At 42.5% G+C, this 20,140-nt stretch overlaps 4 protein-coding genes across 4 annotated transcripts; 1 reads left to right on the top strand and 3 right to left on the bottom strand.

The window, feature by feature from the left end:
* Positions 1–4,233: 4,233 nt before the first annotated feature.
* Positions 4,234–4,620, top strand: N7477_002003 (uncharacterized protein; the record flags this gene model as incomplete). The annotated part of the gene is made up of 2 exons (XM_056963666.1): positions 4,234–4,371; positions 4,429–4,620. The coding sequence occupies 2 exons, from the start codon at positions 4,234–4,236 to the stop codon at positions 4,618–4,620; spliced, it is 330 nt and encodes a 109-aa protein (XP_056826585.1).
* A 2,187-nt stretch (positions 4,621–6,807) lies between these two features.
* Positions 6,808–7,527, bottom strand: N7477_002002 (uncharacterized protein; the record flags this gene model as incomplete). The annotated part of the gene is made up of 1 exon (XM_056963665.1): positions 6,808–7,527. One exon carries the CDS (start codon positions 7,525–7,527, stop codon positions 6,808–6,810), a length of 720 nt encoding a protein of 239 aa, XP_056826584.1.
* Positions 7,528–8,739: 1,212 nt separating this feature from the next.
* N7477_002001 (uncharacterized protein) lies at positions 8,740–11,323 on the bottom strand (the record flags this gene model as incomplete). The annotated part of the gene is given in 7 exon segments (XM_056963664.1): positions 8,740–9,390; positions 9,401–9,592; positions 9,655–9,855; positions 9,887–10,534; positions 10,552–10,788; positions 10,801–11,180; positions 11,236–11,323. Coding segments are annotated over 7 exon segments (2,397 nt in total), but the record flags the coding sequence as incomplete, so codon positions are not given.
* A 1,339-nt stretch (positions 11,324–12,662) lies between these two features.
* N7477_002000 (uncharacterized protein) lies at positions 12,663–13,352 on the bottom strand (the record flags this gene model as incomplete). Its single annotated transcript, XM_056963663.1, has 1 exon — positions 12,663–13,352. The coding sequence occupies one exon, from the start codon at positions 13,350–13,352 to the stop codon at positions 12,663–12,665; it is 690 nt and encodes a 229-aa protein (XP_056826582.1).
* Positions 13,353–20,140: the final 6,788 nt, after the last annotated feature.

The raw sequence follows: 20,140 nt of genomic DNA, 5'->3' as shown, positions 1-20,140 counted from the left end.
GCTGGGTCAGTCGGTGCCAGACAAAGGTAGAAGGTCAAAGGTCGTAGGATAGACCATAAGCAGATATAGCCTAAACGAAGGCAGAATCACAGTCCTGAGGATTAAAGGAAGAAGGTAGAGATGACTTTTTGGAAAGTGGAAAATGACTTCAGGAAAGTAGAACTGACTTTATTCTTTCTGCTAGAAAAGAAGGACATATTTATAGGCTAAAATAGCCTAGAAATGACGTCTAGAATAACATACAAATACTAGACAGCAACATAATAAAGGTGGCAAAGAAGGGAACCGAAGAAAAGCCAAAAGAATGATGTCAAGGATCGACGGTTTCAGCCACCCCGAAAGCTTCCCCGCAGTATCTGGTTATGCATACCCAAAGGTGGACCATTTTATCCCTAAGGGAAAGTGGTCGCCTATCCTTGAGGGGACTGAGGGTCGAAGTCTGTTCACCGAGGTTCAAAGACTATGGTCGAAGTCCGCGGGCAAGATATGCCCGAAGGCACCTCCGAAGGAACGGACCATTCATGCCTGAAGGCGGACCATTTACCTCTGAAGGAAAAAATGGTCCTGCCTATCATTCGGGAGAGGGCCGCGGACCAGAATCAGAAGTGGTCAAAATATCATTTTGATAGAAGAAAAAAAATCTGGTCACGTGATTAATGCAATGCTGATCTTATATGTTGAATATAAGGATAGATCTTTCTATGTAGCATTGGTCTATATTCCAATATATCCTAATTATAACTTAATAGATATTAGTATTTAGTAAGCTTCTATTCGAAGAAGCTTAATTAAGCCTAATAGCGGTATAATATATATAATTATAAAATACTTATAATTATTCTCGCACTTAAGGAGTAGAGGGCAGAGCTTAAAGGCCTTTAGCGAGAGGATCGGTTTAGTATCTTCTCCGATTATTAAGCCTTATAATATTTTATAACTACTAAGAAACTAAATTCGCGTTAGGCTCGCTAGGCTAAGTTCCTATCCTAATTTTACTTCTTAATCTATTACTTTATAGGGAAGCGGAATATTATCGTAGATACCCTCTCCTAAAAAGATCTTAGTTTAGGAAATAGATAAGAATAGATTCTTCTCCCTTAGTTATATCTTAAGTATAATATATACCCCAAGGACCGCGATAACCTTACCCCTACCTTAATTAGTATCTCCGAAATATATTTTAATAGCTACTAATAACTCTAATATTATTATCTAAGTAATCTTTGCGAACTAATAATATAAGAGTCTTAAGGAATACCGAGAATTAATAACAACTAATCTAGATAGACCTTAAAAACTATAAGATAAGCTACTATTAAATATAGGTCGCCTAATAGTGCTAGATAATAGGGACTTATAGGCCTAGTTACTTAATAAGATTTATCGGTAGCCCTTAATAGCGTATCTTAGATAAGATAAGATAAAGGCTCTCCTATTTATATAGTATTTCTGGCCTAAATAGTCTACTAACGTTAAATATTATATCGATAACTATTTAGTCTATAAGCGTATAAAGATATAGAGAGACTAGCCTCTAGGTCTATTATAATCTTTTCCCCCGCTAAACTATCTAAAATAATATATTATAATAGATTTCCGATCGTTCCCTAAAGATAAGCGGGGTTTTAGCGTAATATTTATAATAGTTAACTAATTAAGTAAGCGGCTAGTCTCCCTTCTATATTATAAGATAATTAGAGCTCTAGAGATAGCCTAGTTATTTATCTCTAATATTATATAGTACTTTAGCCTATTAGACTTAATTATATTAGACTAAGGAGACTAATTTATCTTAGAATTCTAGATAGAGGTCTACTAAGTCCTAAAAATTAAGCGTAAGCTATTAATAATATATTACCCTTAGATAGATAGCTAGAGCGAGATTATAAACTAATATATAATATAATAACTTTATATATTAGTAAATTAACGCTAAAATAATTAGTCTAACTAGCTTCCGGTAATAGATTTCGCTACTATAGCTCTATAGTAAGATTCTACTAAGAGATCTCTTTTCTTTATTAAGTGAGGATATAAGCCCTAGATATCCTTTAATTAGGATATACCCGCGGAACTATCTACGTTACCTTTGAGATTCTGGAGGTGGGAAAGTGTGTTCCATTCAGTAAGTGTACGAAGGAGTAGATATATGGTAGCCGTGCGGACCAATGCGGGTCCGTACGGCAGAAAAAGTTGGGTAACGTGACCGTTTCCCAGTAACAAGAAGGCCCTGTTATCACACCTTAGTTAACGTATAATACTTAGGACTATATTCGGCGACTCTAAGAGGTCTAGAAAGATACCTAAAAGGAGATTAAATAAGCCTAGGAGCGTTAGCGCGCCTAGGCTAATAAATATCGCTAAGAAGTAGATTTTAATATTAGTGATCTTATCTTTATTATTACTAGGAATTAGAAACTTAACTAGCTAAGTAAAAAACTCTTTAATTAGTTTAGTGGCCCCTACAAAATTCTCTTAAAGGAAGATTATAGCTATCGGCTTAACTTACTATCTTCTATTAAGGTTAACCTAGTCTTTTCTTTAGATAAGCTTCGCTATACGGCGAGTTCCGATCCGCTTATAGGTTAGATCGCAGACCTAGCTTTACTAATAAAAGTTAATAACTAATAGGAATAGGAAGTTAATAAAATCGTAGATATCGGATTACGTTATCGGAAGCTTTAATATAAGGCTAGGTAGATCGGAATTAAGGATAATAACTAATATCCTATAGGGGATTTTAAAAATGCTCCGGATAAGTTAATAGCTTTCTATAAGTATTACCTAGCCCTACCTAAATCGCCTATATAGTTATTAGTGTGGTTAGACGCTACTTTAAATAATTAATTTGTGGATGATTATCTAGATAATAGAAGACTAGAGCCTTAGGCGAGCCTCTTTAAATAGGGGGACTATATAACGCATAAATATCTTGTAGTAACGTATGAATACCTTATGGCCTAAGAGAGGCCTAAGGGGAACGTGATCTAGAAGGAGCTGTGGGTCTAACCCGATTCGGGATAGAAGTGGGTTTGTTTCGTAGATGCTCGTTTCCCTCTTTCGCTCTTCTTCTTCTTCTCCAGTTTAGTTGCTTCTGTTAATGATACACGAATTCTTCTTCGTCTTGGTCGGTAACAAATAGTATATCTTTTGCAAAACGGAGTTAGTTAAGGGCGTTCTAACTATTCAACGGACTATACAGATACCTAAGTCTACGATTTCTACCTTACTAGTCATATTTAGCGAGATTCGCGGATAGAAAGGGGCATTTCACGCCTATTAGTTCCGGTATAGAAGTGGTAAAGTGATTAACGAGAGTGGTGAGTTCTTCTGTGGATATTATAATTTTGATCTATCTTGTTAAGTTAGTGGCTAATATAGTCCGCAGGGTAGGTAAGCAAGGAGCAATATATATTAATTGTAAAGTATGCCAGCCCCAGCACCTTTCCTAACCACTATTATCCCCTACAAACCGACACTAATATAATCCGGGTGATCTGTGGCCTTAATCCGGATGTGGAACTGATACGAGCTGTCACACAGCAAAGCCGTTAGCGAGACACGCGACGCCCGCGCTACTTAACTAATTAATAAAGGGCATAGGTTAAAGAACATCCTAAGTTAGAAGAGGCACGGCGTAACCTAGACAATATCCGCGCGCAGTACGAGGAGACCCAGGAACCCGGCCTACTTCCTAGACTCCAGTAACGGGAGAAGGAGGTGAGAAATACGCGAAAAAGGTTGTACCGGAGCTTACGGCATAAGATCTGAGAGAAATTCGATAAAGAGCAAGCCTTCCTAAATATCGAGGCGCGGCTATCGGGTACCGCAGTTAAGGAAGAGAGCGAAGACTCACCCTTAGAGTACCCCCTTTAGTTATATCTCGTGCAGAGTCTTCTTTCCTATCCTATTTCTAACTCGTTAGAGGATAAGTAGTATCGGCGCGATACGGGTACTATAGCGGTTATCCAGTATTATGAAGTCCTTGAAGGAGGCCTATTAAGGGGCCGGCCTAAACAGAAAGCTCCTAAATCTGCTTCGCCGACTAGACCGATAACTCAGCCAAAGGATTTATAGCAGACCCGAAGTGATATTGACTCATGCAAGGTACCTACCCCTATATATGGCAAGCCGTTACGTGCCACTAGGGAGTACCTTAGAACTGCTAAGTAGCCAGAGGCATACTTTCAATACTTCGCAAGTGAAGGGCTGCCGGACAAGGTCCGCTTTCAGATGTTTCATGATCCCGGGTGTGTTACGCGCCAATTTGATGCTATTCATCTTAAAGAAGAACCACTCAAATGCAACTGGTGTGAAGTAGGCTTGCTACATCGAATGGCGTTCCAGCGCCATGCTTCTGATATGCATCGCGTGCGAAGTCGCTGGCGATGCCCGAATCCGATGCAGGGACTTCCAAAACAAGAATAGGCCTGCCATGAATCAACGAAGCCATTGACTCGGTATCCGTTTACTTCCAATTTGGAATGGAATCGCATTTGCCGTATCCAGCGAGAATATAGACGAAAGAAGTTCCATACGAATCCCGCGCGCGAGGAGAACGAGCACGAGCAGCGGAAAATGAAGCAGTTGACAGCATCTGTCAGCAAAAATACCCTCTAGAGCTTTCTATTCGATTTGCGTTGAAAAATTTTTGGTCCTTGGTTCTGCTTTATTCGTTCTGGCCACCGAGATCTGGACTCAGCGCTTTGCCTCTCTTGGGAATATCATGAAACTTATGAGAAGAGAGCACTTGAAGACAGTAGAGTGCAATGTCTGACGTGAATATTACCGAAGTCATGCAGCTTTAGCGCTATGGTAGTGATGCGTACAATACGTATAATAACTAGATGTTCTGGTGTTTGGTTTCTTGCTGATGGGGTGGTAATGCTCACTCTCCGGGTCCAAATTCGATAGACTTACATAAAAAAAGATATAGTCCAGGCTTCTCAAAATTGACTCGACCCATACACGATATGTGATGTGAGTGCACGATCTGTGGAGTAGTACTGTGTAGCCTCGAAGTCTGATATGGAACTACATACTGAGCGATGCACGAAAAATGCATGGGACCATTTTCTGCTTATTTGCACCAGTTCTCGGCTCCTTCGCCCCAAAAATATGTGTACGTCTTGTGTATTGTGAGCTGATAAATGATAGCTTTTATTTGCATTTGACATATTTGCTCCTTCGCGTAAAATAGGGACAGTTGACTGCGGGTTCTTTGAGGGCCTGCGCCTTTCGGGCTAACACACTAAAATCATTGGCTAGTTATGACTGCATTAGCGCACATTAGTTAGCGATTTTAATCTGATCTCTATATATACGGAAGATGGTATAGAGATCGCAGCACATTCAATTTATAAACTCACCTTTATTCCCACATTGAACGAAAGACAGTCTGTTCTAACGACAAATTTCGCCCGAGGAAACTTTTGAAGTCGGCATTCCGCATCAAAATCTCCACATTCCAGACCATGTAGTCTCGCAGCATAGTTTCCAAATTCCCTATGTACTCACTATCCTCAAAAACAAATACCAATAGCTGAACGATGTCTCCCGTCCGTTCTTCAAATAGAGTAAAATTCTCAAGCAATCGTAGTAACTGATAGAAAGATAGGACACTAAGAGAGAGCCAGCCTGTTCTGACTCCAAAACGATGGATTTCAGCGTGACTCAGAAAAACTGCTGCATAGCTCGTAAAAGGTTCATTGCATAAGTCCTTTTCAGATCCTGATCGTGGTGTATGGCCAAGTTTTGCCAGCACGATATCATAATTAAGCGAAAGCACGTTTGGGTGGAAGAGATTCCAATTTAGGCTAGAAGAATCCCATCTGTTCGCCTTTTCCTTCCATTGCGTTTCCCTGTTTTCTGACTGCGAAGTATCGTTCCCGGGAGATTGCCAAACGGGACATGGAGCAGAGTAATCCCCAGAGTATACAAACTCACAGCAACGACCAAAAACTTCCTCATCAATACTCTCGATCATCGCTAGCTCGAGGGCCTTTCTTGGGAAAGAACTCTCCAATGCCTGGTGAATTGAGAACTGCTTTTGACTTTTACCAACGGAAAAATGAACAACATCAGATTGCAGGACTCTGCGCAATTGTTAGGGATTGGAACAATCTTTGTCTAAAAGGGGGCAAACTTAATTATGATATGCAAGCCGCATTATGTAAAGAGTATTTGATAGAAAGATATCTGTCTAAGGCGGCGATATTGTTCACTTCAATAATAGGTTAGCAGAGAAAGCACAGATTTTCGATAATCTTTTTACAGATGAGGATTCTCGTGGTTCTTTATAGTGACCGGCTAGGCCCTAGCTCTGCTTCCAGTCACGGTCTAGCGTCCGCAGCGCTGTTATATTGTCGCCCAATGAAAGCCACTGCAGAGACCCGCTCCTACAGCAAGCTGGTAAGCCAATGAAATCAATCCTCACTGGGACAGCGAGGCTGTCTGGCTGAGAACCGCCGTCTATAAGCCACGGTTACAGTGGAAGTCGAAAACAGTTTCCCCTGCGGACACAAGATGTGTTGTTTTTCCCGGCTCGTACCCGAAACCGCGCTAGTCTCTTTTAGGTTTCCAGATAAACAAGCCTTGCTTTCCGTGACATGTCTTGCCTCGGTATTGGATTTCAGTACTTAAAGAGTAATGGTATAATACCGTAATTCTTTACAGAATGTTCTCGAGGGGTGGGGGGGAAAGTCCAGGCGATGTGTCCTGATCCATTCACTCGTCCCTGGATGGCTTGATATATTTCTTGAGGCAGGCCATAGCGACCCCCTGAAATGACTATCCCATTCCAGATTCTTAATCTGCCGCCCTTCTCCAAAAATCACTATCATTGTCAGTATCGTAGTCATCATCATCGTCATCATCATGAAGATACTCATCATCTTCAAAATCATCCCAAGATCTGTCGACGTCCCACTCCTCTACCTCCACTGACTCCACCACCTTGAGTATCCATCCATGACTCTCCATTTTCTTCCGAATATATGTGCTTGGACCTTCCTCGTAAACCTCGATGACGATTTCTTGGAGAGACGAGATTGCTCTGAAGCGAGCATCAATCAACGCTAACGCCCTGGCACAAATCGAAGGGCTGTCAAATGAATCTAGCCAGTTTTCCATGGTATTTGTGCTTTCTGGGGCTGTTATGAGCATTCTTAGATTGGTGCAGTGTGACTGTATCTTTTCCAGCATATGAAGGCTGACGTCTTCCAGGCTGACTTCGTCTTCGAGATCACAAAGTCTTGGAAAGTCGATGCGGATACATTGAAGGTGAGATGCGTTGATAAAGCCAATAGTATCAAGAAATTCGGGTATACGTCCAGGCGTGAGGTCAAAGCAATTATGGCCATAGAGTAGTGACCTGGCCTCATGTAGGATTACCGTATTCGTGGAGAGGAGGTTGAGATCTAGCCCATGATCTCCATTCCAGGGATCAATGGGCTCTTTGCGCACTAAGAGATATACGTATATCTCGTTGCGAAGTTCAGCAGGAAGACCTAGGAAGTTCGCTGGCATCTCTCCGATTGCAGTCCTGAAACTGTTCGATAGTATGTGTGAATAGCTCAAGATGTCATTGACGAAGCGGGGTTCACGGGAAGTCACGAATTCATGTCAATCACGTGTTTAGCAAAGACTTAACCATGTATGTGATATAAGAAGTAACTAGTCTTTCCGTATCATCGTATTAGAATACATAATGCCTGGATTTAGGGGAAGAGAGCTGTAATATTCTCGGTATGCCTGTGTTCTGGCCAGTAGATGCTAATATTTATCGACGAAAACACAATAGATATACGGAGCAGATGTTTGCTTGGGCATACGAATTCGAGAATCGGGACAGGTGTTTATCTTTTCTGCCGATGCATCAGGATTTTGGACGTTCTTAAGTTCTCACCTAGTATATATTACGAGAAAAGTTATAGCTTCAATCATTCTGACTCTCCTGAGGAATCATATTACCCAACGCCAGTTCGGAGAACTGAAAAGAATATCTGATTAGCGGAGGATTGTGTTCAACAAGCTGGCAGAACAAGAAGTGGGCCCAAGAGGCATACGCATAAGATATACCGGCCTACAACAGCTTCAGCTAGAGGATAAAGAGCTTTTTTCCCTGGGATTCTTGTTGACTTAGGCAGATAGCTGGGCGTGAGCTTTTGTACAAGCATCCAATTACTCAGCATTCAAGAAGTTTCTTCGTCTTGGACAACAACGCAGAATCAAACTCTTGGCGCCTCTCAAATTAGGTATTCACTAGTGGCATAGAAGGTATGAACCTTTGTTCTTTTTCTAGACCTAATCAGTGCTTAATGCCGTAGAATATAGTACAGGCGCGCTCGATATCAGTTTCATCTCTACACTCTCTTTAATTGTTTACTAAACTATATTTTGCATGACGCTTTGCCGCTTACGGCTAGACTGCCCCTCGCCCACACCTTCGGCGGTACACTGGTACGGTTATTAACAATGGCATAAAAATAGCTATCGTATCATAGTTGTATGGGCTATGTGTTTTTAGAGCCATTGGCTTGCAAACAAGCTAAACAAATCAGCTGGCAGGAGATTCGGTCCGCCATCTGTTCACGACACGTCTAGATCTTGCGCTTAGTCTCTCCCTGGGTGGGTGACTACCTGTTGCTATAGCAATTTGATGCAACAATCTGCAGTTTCAAGCCCGTCAACCGGAACCCGTAGGTAGCTGCGATCTGGAATTTCTGCAATCTTATCATTTCACTGGGAATATAGACATGGGTTATTCAATAAAACGTGTCCAGGAAAGGCACAAGGGAAGCATGATGAACGTGGATCAAAGGCTAGGGATGGACTCTGTTCTGTAAGTGCAAGAAAGATGATACGACGTGAAGAACAAGCGATCGCAATATTGGTTGCAGATATAGCAAAGACAGACGAATGAGTTGGGCGATATTTGATAGGCAACCAAAGGAGGTTGACTCCATTATAGGTTATCCAAGAGTGGCCATCATTCAATCCATACCCGTATTGTTCTGGCAAGGCCGTGGATCCTATATCAAATGCACCGATTGACGTGTGAAGATGATTATATTTGACTTTATCAAATTGAACAAAATTGGGGGAGCTGATTATAGTGGATTGACGAGCATGAGGTGGCCGGATCCCAGATCCTGACGGTGTTATCATTTGACGCTGATGCAAGTCGGCTTCCATCTTGCAGCCAGGCGATCGAGTTGACCCAGCCGCTATGCCCCTTGAGGGTTGACGTACACTGGCCGGTGGGAGGGTCCCAGATCCTAACATGCCTATCATTTGACGCTGATGCGAGTCGGCTTCCACCCCGCGACCAGGCACTCGAACGAACCGAACCGTTAAGCCCCTCGAGGGTTTGAAGGCATGAACTCCAATCTCTATCGACCAAAGGCTCATTCAAAACCCAATCCGGTCTCTCCCTTTCGTAACACATTCTGGCGAGGCTCAACATATGGCTAAATACCAGAGGTGAACTGTATACTTGAAGGGGGCTACTTTCAATTGCTAGCCTGTGGTATCGAATGAATCGGGAGGCGTCTTGAACGCGATTTAAAAGTGCAACTGGTTCGCCTCTTCCCTATTATTGTATTATGAATGTTAGAAGTGGAGATGACTTTCGGTATATGAGAAATGACTCACCTGAAGTAATCCTTCGAGCTTTATCATAGCTGCTATGCCTTTTGATAAACTTCCTAGAATGCTCAAGGCTTCAAGCCAGTGAAGGCACTTCCTTCGCAGAAAATCACCCACGCACCTTCTCTGATCGACGTCAAGATCTTTTTTTTTCATAGCATCCGCTATGAAGATGGTCAACCCAATATACACACGCATAGTGTGTAGCTGCTAATGGATTCGGACTAGGTGGCATAACTTTCTCAATTGGGTATGCAGGAAACTTGATTTGAAAGATGTCGCGCTGAAGTGTCTTACACAAGGCTTGAAGAGAACAAGAAAAAATTCTATGGTGCTCAGCCTCTTCAACTCCAGGTAAACCCCTATTTTTTCTTCTCTCCAGTAGAAATTCCTTGGCAGACTGATGGACGAAAATGATAGTGTCTTCGCGAACGGTCAAAAACGAGCCACAAATTGCAATAATCTCCGATAGGGCTTCAGAATCACTTGAGAGATCGTCAGGTAGCTCAACCACAGAGGGTAGCTCGTTAAGCATGATAGGGCGATACACTATGGACATGACAGCCAATATTCGCGTGTAGGACGCGGCATCTTCTGATTTGCGAACCTCATCGATCATCCGACCGTATAAGGCATCCAGTCCAGGAGGAAACGCCTCCAGCTTGTGAAGAGCGTGTCTCCGCGATATTCTATCGAGTTCTTGGCAGACCAAGGCTACCCAAAGGAAAGTGCCTTGCGAGTTTGATGACAAATGGCGGCAAATCGTATCACGAGTTTCATCGTTATACTTTTTAACCCGCACCAATTGACAAACCTTATGTTGGATAAAACGCCTCACGGCTTCAGATACGGACGCTTCATTTAGTTCTAATGAGATCGGAGCGGTCTGGGTGGTGCTAAGACGTCTTCGATATCAGGCCAGTTGCGGCTCGAGACGATCCACTTTACCTGTGAGTAAAAAAATAATAAGGAAGAAATAAAGTCGAGAAGGAAAGGCAGGCCTGACGTGTATTCGTCCAGTGCGTCGATAATCAAGTAGGTGGTCTGAAGGGTCGTGTCATTCAGAATATCTGTGAAGATCCTCGAGAGGGCATTCCATGCATTTATATCCTCGAACAATGATTTTCCCGCGTGGTCATACTAATCCTTTACATAGGAGAGAAGACATGGCTGCTTCTTAACAAGCGAGTATATTAAGCCGCGGAGCACAGCCGTTGCAGTATTAATTCGCGCGTCGCTAGCTTGGCAGAAAAAGAATGAGACATTCGCAGTATTTGCAATAGACCTTGTCAACTCGTCGATGATACCACAGAGGAGCATTGTCTTGCCTTTTCTGGGGTCACCTCTGATCCAAAGAAGACGGCTGCTTGGGCTATCTTGCCATTGTTTGTACGCCTCGTTGTCGAGAATCCAGTGATACGAGTCCTTCAGCAGCCCCCCGTTGGTTTTCTGAATACGATCTTTGTCGTGGTGAGGATCTGTCGTCCGCAGATCCCGCAGGCACGCTTGATTCAATGATGCTTCCGATTGCACTTGGGCAGTCACGCCGATTAGTCACCTTGCTTTGGAATCATGCGCCCTACTTACGGAAATGAGCAGTGATATGACCAAGATTCTGCCCAACTTGGAGCCCAGAGTTGGTCCCATCATATGATGTCGTATTTGCCGTTATTGCATCTAGGTGATTCGGACAAGGTAGTCGTGAGCACTCAGCTGAGTTGTCATAGTACCCCGCTATCAGGTGGCCTATCAAGCGACTAGGAAGGGAAGACTCGTCATTTTGGCTTCATGGCCCTTGTTCTGTGGGAGACGCAGTATGTGTATTTTTCTCAGTTCCAAGTGTTGCGTAACTTTGGCTAAAGATTATTAATCCACTTTCGCACAACACGGCATGCCGTCCGCATTAGAAAGGTGACTCGGGGGCATCTAGAGTATCAATCGTATGATTATTTCCAGTATATTACTGAATAGCTCATCATGTGATTGCAGTTACATTATATTGACGAATTTGAAATTGCTTAAGACAAACATAGACTAGCGAGTTTCAGAATTAAGTTTGGGATTGAATCGAAGAGAGAAAAATAGTGAAACTGATTTCGAGCGCGTCTATACCGTAGTAAAAACACATCAAAAAAAAAGAACACACAACAGAGAGGATTCCTTGGTGGTCACCCATCCAACTAATGACTCACCGGCGTGTGGCTTAAACGCGGCCGATAGTCGGGTGGGTGCCACCCAGGTGAGAAATGGGCGAGCGCCGCTTTACAGTCGCGCGACCGGGGGTGACAAGGGTGAGTGCGCTATAGACAGGGTGATAAGCTGATTGAAAATCACCCGCCGTCACCGTAGGTTGGAGGTCAATGGCGGTGTAGCTATAAATGGTAGGCGGTAAAGGGGTGGGTCTAGGGGAGTGCTAAAACTTTGGAGCCCCAGCAAGTGGGGCGGTCTTCAGGAACCGAAAGTCCTTATACTGTTTTACAATGATAAGTCTAGGAGTAGATACCAGTCGTGCGTAAACCCATTGGTCTGTTCGTGAACCCCGTGCTCGTTATCTTGGACATGGTGTAGCTAGTTGCCGACTTTTGTGTGGCATTTAGAACATTTGTGTAGCTGGTTCGAACCAAGTTGGTGGTTTCACTTCTCGGGTCTTTGCTCCAGGGCTTCGGCTAAAGCTGGTGGCTCGTAGTTCTTGACATGGGGGTTATTTTTATTTGACGTTGACCTTGATTGGTGTCTTGTTGTCGCTGGGCAGAGCCTGGGTGACACTGGCAAGGTGAGTAGCTTTTAAAAGACCCGAAGACGCCGTCAAGGATGGGGATTTTGGGTGGTCATTCCTGAGTCTTTTCAGCTATCTTTTATCATATCTTTATTTGCCATATCTTTGATACTCACTTCTTCGTGAGCCGCGCTCTAGCGCGGCGCCCAGGCTACTAGCTCATTCAACCCAAACGCGATTGAAGAAACTGTTTAATAGTGCTAGGTATACCAAATCCTGTTTCTAGCACGGGTAGATATCAATTTATGTCTGCGATCCCCGGATACCGGACATAATACGCCTGCCAGTCATCAATCTCAGTCATCCTGTGGAATCCCGGAAGCTGCACAATACGCCAGCGTATGTTCATCCAGCCCACATCATCCTCAGTACACCCTTCAAGGGGCTCGAACTCCTCAGGCTCTGATATATCCTCGTCCTCAGAGACCTCTTCAGGCACATCTGTCCATTTCCATTCAGCATTAACCATGCGGACATGCCCTAATTCATATTCTTCGAACCCTCCCAAGGGGGTGTTTAGAACGGACTCCATAGCCTCCTGGTCCACGGTGATGAAGAAGCGGTATCGGCCGCTCGTTGGAGTGTAGTCTTCGCTCACGCCCTGTTCCTCTTTCAATGCAGTCTTCTTCCACTGATGGAAGTGCTCGCGTAGGGTGGCAACCGTGGCACCCTCAAAGGAGGGGTCTTCCAAGACCGTTGGGGCGAATGTGTCGAGGAGATCAAGGCCACTGTATTCCTTGAGGTCTTCTGAGACGGCGCCGACCATGCGAGCCATGAAGTTCTCCCAGTCAGAGTCATTGTGGTACGTGCAACGAAAGATCACGAAGCCCCAGGTTGTGAATCCATCCTCCTTGAGAAGTTCCTCGACCAGATCAGCCCCATTCATAAAGGAATACATTGTGGGATCGCGCTTTGAGTGAGAGGCCATTGTGGTGGATGTTGAGAGAGTCTTGATTGTGTTGAAATATGATGTAGATAAGGACTTTGCGAGACGTGAGGGATGTTCGAAGGGAAAGCGAAAGAAGGTCGGGCGGGTAACGCTTGGGCGGGCGAATTGGCTGTAGATCGGTAGATGGCGTGTAGTTCGAAGTATCCTCCTAGTAGTCATGAGTGCGAAGGCAGGCCTTGGTTCTGTTGAGATGAGGATAAGTAGGGGAAGAGGTGGGGGCTAAGGGGTATGGTCCAGGGGCAAGCAGGATCTCTCAAGTTTGCAGAGATTTAAAGTGGAGATGCGAGTATTCCCTCAAACGCTTCAAATTGCTCAAATCTCGGGTTCCCAGCATGATGCAACTGAGGTTCTGCCGGGATCAAAGCCGTATCTAAGTTACCAAGAGACTCTCCCGAAGGGCATCGGTCTTAATGATCTGGTGGATGATATTAGCTACGCTTGCACATCGTAGTTCAGCAATGGTTTTGACATACCAGTTACTAAGTATGTGTGGTCGCTTTCAGGCATGTCGGTGTGACATTGTTTCGGAGCCCTGAGTCGAGGTGCACGTCCAAGTCTGTCTCATGCGTTTCCTGGCCGTTTTGCGTCATAGCTCTCTCTATTTCGATATCAAAATTCATTTCCTGCAGGAGAATCCAAATTTTCTTTCAGGGCATCTCGGGATGCCAGAGAAATATCAGTGCTGGCACCAAATGCTGAGCTGAAGGTCGCTTCTTGAAAATACGGTCTCGGCGGGAGGGCACGGGGAAGGGGTTGAGGAGCCACAGAGGCATTATAGGCCCTCCAACAGGAAGCAGGGAGCGTACGCGAGGAGGGCTTTGTAGGAGAGTGAGGAGAGTAGAAGCTAATGTTGCCAAGGCTGATATGCATGGCGGCCAAATCAACAGACGGTAAATGAGAAGTGATCAGCGAAATGGAGAAGGAGCGCGGACGGCTTATAAAGAACCTGAAATCACTTCTTTAAACAATGCCAAGTAGCTCCGCCGCATCGCCGTATCGCCACTCGGAGGTTGCACATGCCAGCATCCTCATTCAGCTACCAATCTCCTGAGCAACATCGGGATCCATAAGAAATTGGACCCACAAGCAAAGAGATAGTTCCGTTGTCGGAATTTGCCTCACTCAGAGACCATGGTCAATTACCATGGCTGCCATCTCACGCACAAGCACACCGATTCTCCGCGGCTCCATCGGACTGTTCGGACATGCGGACGGCTTCGTAGACCAATTCCCTAGATTGTTTCCTCTAACATTTCCGTGAACTATGGCGAGCAGTTCCACATCAGCCTCGCAGAGCCGTAATCCGCAATATCTCGGTTCCTAATCCAGCGCAGTACCCTGCAAGCGATGCATCGTCCGGTTACAGTTACGAATGTGACCCAATAATTGTCCCACCATTCGGATAACTCCGCGGCCATTCAGACAGATCATCACGTAGCCCGCTAGAGCTTTCTCACAAGTCATCATCTGTTGGGAATCAATGGAGCGCTTTCGGGCCACACCGGATGATGAGAACACTGGGACGCACGAGGCATTTTTGTCATTGGTAGTGACGCTGCGCCGAGCAGATGACAACACCACATGCCTATCGAGAGGTCATAGTCCTGCCCCGGAAATGAGACACGGGCTGTATGCGTTTCCCCAAATAGGAAGGATTGCTTCAAGAGGTTTGAACCGGGCTGAAATAGGCAGCTCCCGATGGCTGGGAGACCATTTGGGGGCGGCCAATTTAGGCAGGCGAGAACACCTCGCGAGCTATGTCGCATGCCTCCATCTATGAAAGATCAGCATCTCACGCGGCGGATCTCGAATCAGTCGGTGGATGCCAGCGACTTCGCAGTGACACGAGTGGGGAGCGAAGGGGGCGAAGTACTTCTTGTGGGAACGGTCATTTCCGAAATGCAGGGGGCCGGAGCAGTGGCCTCCGCGCTCGCGAGCTGAGGAGAACGTACGGCCGTGGGAAACGAGAGAGAGGTGGTCGAGCGACGCACCGTCTGAGACTATATAGTTGATGAGGGCACCCGGAGGCGGCGACTGCCGGCAGTTCCTGTTGGGGGATAGCGCGAGACACCATACCCGATGGGGTGACGCTAAACCAGAATAGGGCGGCACGGAACGGGCGCTAAACCCAACGTGGGGGGGGGGTGCCGGAAACGGCGCCCTCCTGGTAAATGCGACTTGTACCCCAAGAATTATACTAACCCTAACCCTACCCTAATTAGTATCTCCGAATATATTTTGATAGCTACTAATAACTCTAATATTATTATCTAAGTAACCCTTATAAACTAATAATATAAGAGTCTTAAAAAGTTCTAAGAATAAATAAGAACTAATTAGGATAGGCCTTAGAAACTATAAGATAGGCTACTATTAAATATAGGTTACCTAATAATATTAGATAATAGGGACTTATAGGCCTAATTACTTAATAAGATCTATTAGTAGCCCTTAATAATATATCCTAGATAAGATAAGATAAAGGCTCTCCTATCTATATAATATTTTTAGCCTAAATAGTCTACTAATACTAAATATTATATAAATAATTATTTAGTCTATAAGTGTATAAAGATATAAAGAGACTATGTCAGCATATTCAAGGACTGTCAGCATTACCTTTAGTCATCCAAGAAGACTATGATCTTTATAATTGGTCAGGTAAATACGAAAAGCCACCTAATTATAATAGGTCTATTAAAAGGTGTTCTATGGATAGTGTGAAGGGCTGAAGTAAGACTTAGATTCAATCTGACTAGGCCACAAACTGTGTACAAAAAGCTTGAAGAAGGGATATTCCCTCCGTGCGTTCGTTCCGTTAACATGCCAGGGTCACGTGGTTTATGTGACCTATACCGGGCATAGGCCCGTGATAATACCCCCCTCTAACCTAAGCCTCCCGGTGGTCGCGACAATATACGTATCGGTGTCGATTTGACGTCGTATTATATCCGAAACGGGGCCGTTTCGTTCCTCAAAGGCTTCTAATACGGCGCAATCCTGGACGGAGTCTAAGTTTTCCTATATTTGTTCTGCCTACCCTATCTATTATATTAGCGCTTCGTCGCGGTATCCCTGTCCGACCTTCTTACGCTAAACGGTAAGGATTTTCTAAATCTCGTACTTTTCTTCGCTATTAACTATAATTAGAGGCGGCTACGTATTGTCCACAATTTATAATAGGAAGGGGTCCGCTACTATAGGCCTAACTAATTCGATATAGAAGACTAGGTATACGCCTATAGGTACGTTAAGCTTAATAGTATGCGGTGACAGTACGTCCACAACTCTATACCGGGCGTATAGCTAGTCTAGCTTCTTCGATAGTCGTTATATATATATATTCCGAAGGTTTAACTATACTTAGTTATCTTTTTTATAGATAGGGGCGGCCTAGCGTCGTCGATTTATCTGCTCTTCCTATAGTGCCTATACCGAAATAATAGTAGCTTAGGCCTAATCGGTGGCTTCTCGTAGGCGATTTATAAATATTTCGCCTACTTTTCCTAGCTATATTAGGGCGTCCGGTAACTAGTTTAACTTATCTATCCTAATTAGGTTAATATAGTACTTATAGGTAAAGAAGAAGGGGGAGATCCCTATTAATACTATATTACGGTTATTAATCGCGGTAGTGACTATTAGTAGAAGCTTCTTCTAATTATCCTATATATAAGTAAAAAAGATATATAAGATCTATTCGATTTCTTAGTTAGCTCGCTCTATTATACTATTAGTCTATAGGTAGAAGGCAATTAATAATTATCATTAAATCGATAGTGTTTTGTATACTTTTCCCTAAAATACGCTTACAAACTAAGGGCCGCGGTCACTCACGATCGCTAATAGGACACTATAGTATATATAGAAGTGCGTAAGGAATACTTCCGCTATATCTTCTACTATTATATCCCTTATTCTAATAAGGATTACGCCTTTTATTAGCTAGTCCGTAATCACTATATAATTCGTTACTCCTATAGATTTAGATAGCGATAGGCTAATAATAAAGTTTACTAATATTTTAGCCTAGATTCGTTAGGGAATCGGTAGTAGTCTTAATAGCCTATACTTTATATTACGCTATACCGAGCTACGTCCGTAGATAGTGCAGTTCCGTAGGAATTATCGTATATCCTTCGTGGCCCTAGGCCAAAAGAATTATTGAGACAGTATTAAATATATCGCGTCTTGTCCGGGGTACACTATTATATATAAGTTATAGATCTTTTAGATAATACCCGTTTATAGGGTCTTATTATCTGGGATCTATATTTATTACCTAAAATAGAGTAACCCTTAATTATCTAAATAGCACTCCGATAGGCTTATCTTTATATTCGTTTTGGCCGCGATTTAACGGTCTCCCTTTAGTAAAGTATAGGAGATTTATTAGTATATTATATCGGAACTCCTTATCTTTGTCTACTCTACCTATAGCTCCGGTTCCTTAAATAATAGGATATTTCTTTCGGAATCTGTCTCTCCCTATACTTAGTTATTATCTACTTATCTTATCTTAACCGAGACCCTTTTAAGTAGGACTTAGAAGTAATTTAATAGCCTTTCGTTAGAGATACCCTTAGGTATATCTTAGTTTTAATAAGAGAGAGTATCTAGCTATATTACTAGCTTACCTAGGCGATATTATAGGTTAAAGTTAAACTCCGTTAAAAGGTTAGCCTACCTTATCTGCCGTTCGTTAAGATACTATACCTTACTAAAGTATCGTAAGTTTTTATAGTCTGTTACGATAGTGAATTAGGGTACTATCTTTAGCTTTAGCCTCTATTTATATAGGGCTCGTATAATAGCTAGGAGCTCCTTATTATAGATCTTATAGTTTAACTTTGCCGGGATAGCTTCTATAATAGATAGGCGTATAGTTATAGGTAGCTATTAGGTCTATATTACGATAAGACTGCCTTAGTAGCCTAGCCAGAGGCGTTAGCTTCGACTACTATTTTATAGCCTTCTTCGAAGTACGCTAGGATTAGTGCGTTAATAAAAAGATCCTTTAGCTCCGTAAAGGCCTATTAGTAGTTATTATCTTATTAGAATATAGCGTTCTTCCTTATTAGTTATATTAACGGTGCTAAAAGGTCGGCAAAATATAGTATAAATAGCCAGTAAAAGTTCGCGAATCCGATAAAGCTCTATATATCTTAAATAGACTCTGGCCTCTCCTATACTCTAATTATCTCTACCTTCTTTAGATCTATATAGATACCCTTTCTGGCTTAGATAATAAAACCGAGGTACTTTACTAAGTCTTACTCGAATTCTAACTTCGTAATATTATATTAAAGACCCGCGTCTATTAGCTTCTATAATATCTCACTAACTTTCTGTCGGTGATCCGATAGCGTTCCGCTAGAGTAAATAATTATATTATCGATATACGCTAACACAAAGTTATCTAGGTACTCTTATAAGGTCTAGTTAATATATCTTTAGAATATCGCTAGTGCGCCTATTAGCCTAAATAGTGCGACGTTCTATTTATAGAGTCTATATTATGTCCGGAAGGCTATTTTCTATTCCTCTCTTAGTTATACGCGGATTTTATAGAAAGCTATAATAATATCGAGCTTTATAAACTATTAGGCTTAGCCGATATTCTGTAGTGTCTCGCGAATTAATAGGAGGGGATATCGGTCTTTTACTGTTCGCTTATTTAACCCCCTATAATTAATATAGAATTATATATCTCCCCTAGGCTTCCGAATTAGTAAAATAGATATAGCTACCGGGGATTAGCTTACCCGTATAAAGTTCTTCCTAAGTAGGTCCGTTAGTGTCTTCCGTAGATAAAGTAGTTCTTCCTTATTTATACCGTAAAGGGGTCCGTATAGCGATAACTCTTTAATACTATTTTAGTTATATTTTAGGGGAATTTTATAATTAACTTTAGGCTAATAGGGTAGTAATTTATTAGCTAGCTATTAGCTAAAGACCTCTAACTATTATTAGTAGTGTTTTGGTAGCTTATCCTTTAGGTTAATATACTCTTTAGGTCGTAGCGCTTTCTCGATATTATCTAGCGAAACCCTACCGATTCGTACGCGTTCCGTGCTTAATATATTCCGTAAGAGCTCTTTAATCGTTAGCGCTATAGCCTATATAATATATAGCGCCTTCGCTTCGGTAAGTCTAATTATATAGTCTACGTAGTTCTAATATCTTATTTATTCCCCGGACCTTATAAAGATATCTAGGTACCCCTTTCTAGCCAAATAGCGTCCGTTCACGTTATATAGCTATAGGTCCCTAAGTATTATACTATTATTCTATAGTCTAATAATATATATAAATACCCGGCCTTACTAATAGCTATAGACTTTAAAGTCAAAATATATAATATAAGTAATTTAGTACTAATTCAATATTACTCCGTCGAGGATTTATAGTCGTATCTTAATACGCAGGAGGTAAAGTAACTAGACTAAAGGCTTATTTACTATAATATAGTAACGGTAACTATTATTAACTAGAGCTTATATAAATTAAATTCTGTTTACTCTAGCGTCGACTAAAAATAATAATATCTCTTATTTTAGTAGCTTTTTAACCCTCTTTTACTTTTATTCGCGGCTAAGGATAGAAGCTACTCTTTTCCCGAATCTTTCTCTATAGCTATATTATCGTTATCTATAGGTATTACTTCGCTATCGCTTACCGGTCTCACCTTATTTACGCGGGTGCTATACTTCTTCTTTTTCTATCCTAAACTAGTTATAATTCGTAAATAATTTAGTCGTTAGGCG

Source organism: Penicillium maclennaniae, assembly GCF_028827695.1.
Source record: "Penicillium maclennaniae strain IBT 15551 chromosome Unknown utg000002l:1.0-2354659.0:1.0-2356205.0, whole genome shotgun sequence".
Taxonomy (NCBI): Eukaryota; Fungi; Ascomycota; class Eurotiomycetes; order Eurotiales; family Aspergillaceae; genus Penicillium; species Penicillium maclennaniae.
Note: the sequence above shows the minus strand (reverse complement) of the source record. Positions and strands in the feature narration are given on the sequence as shown.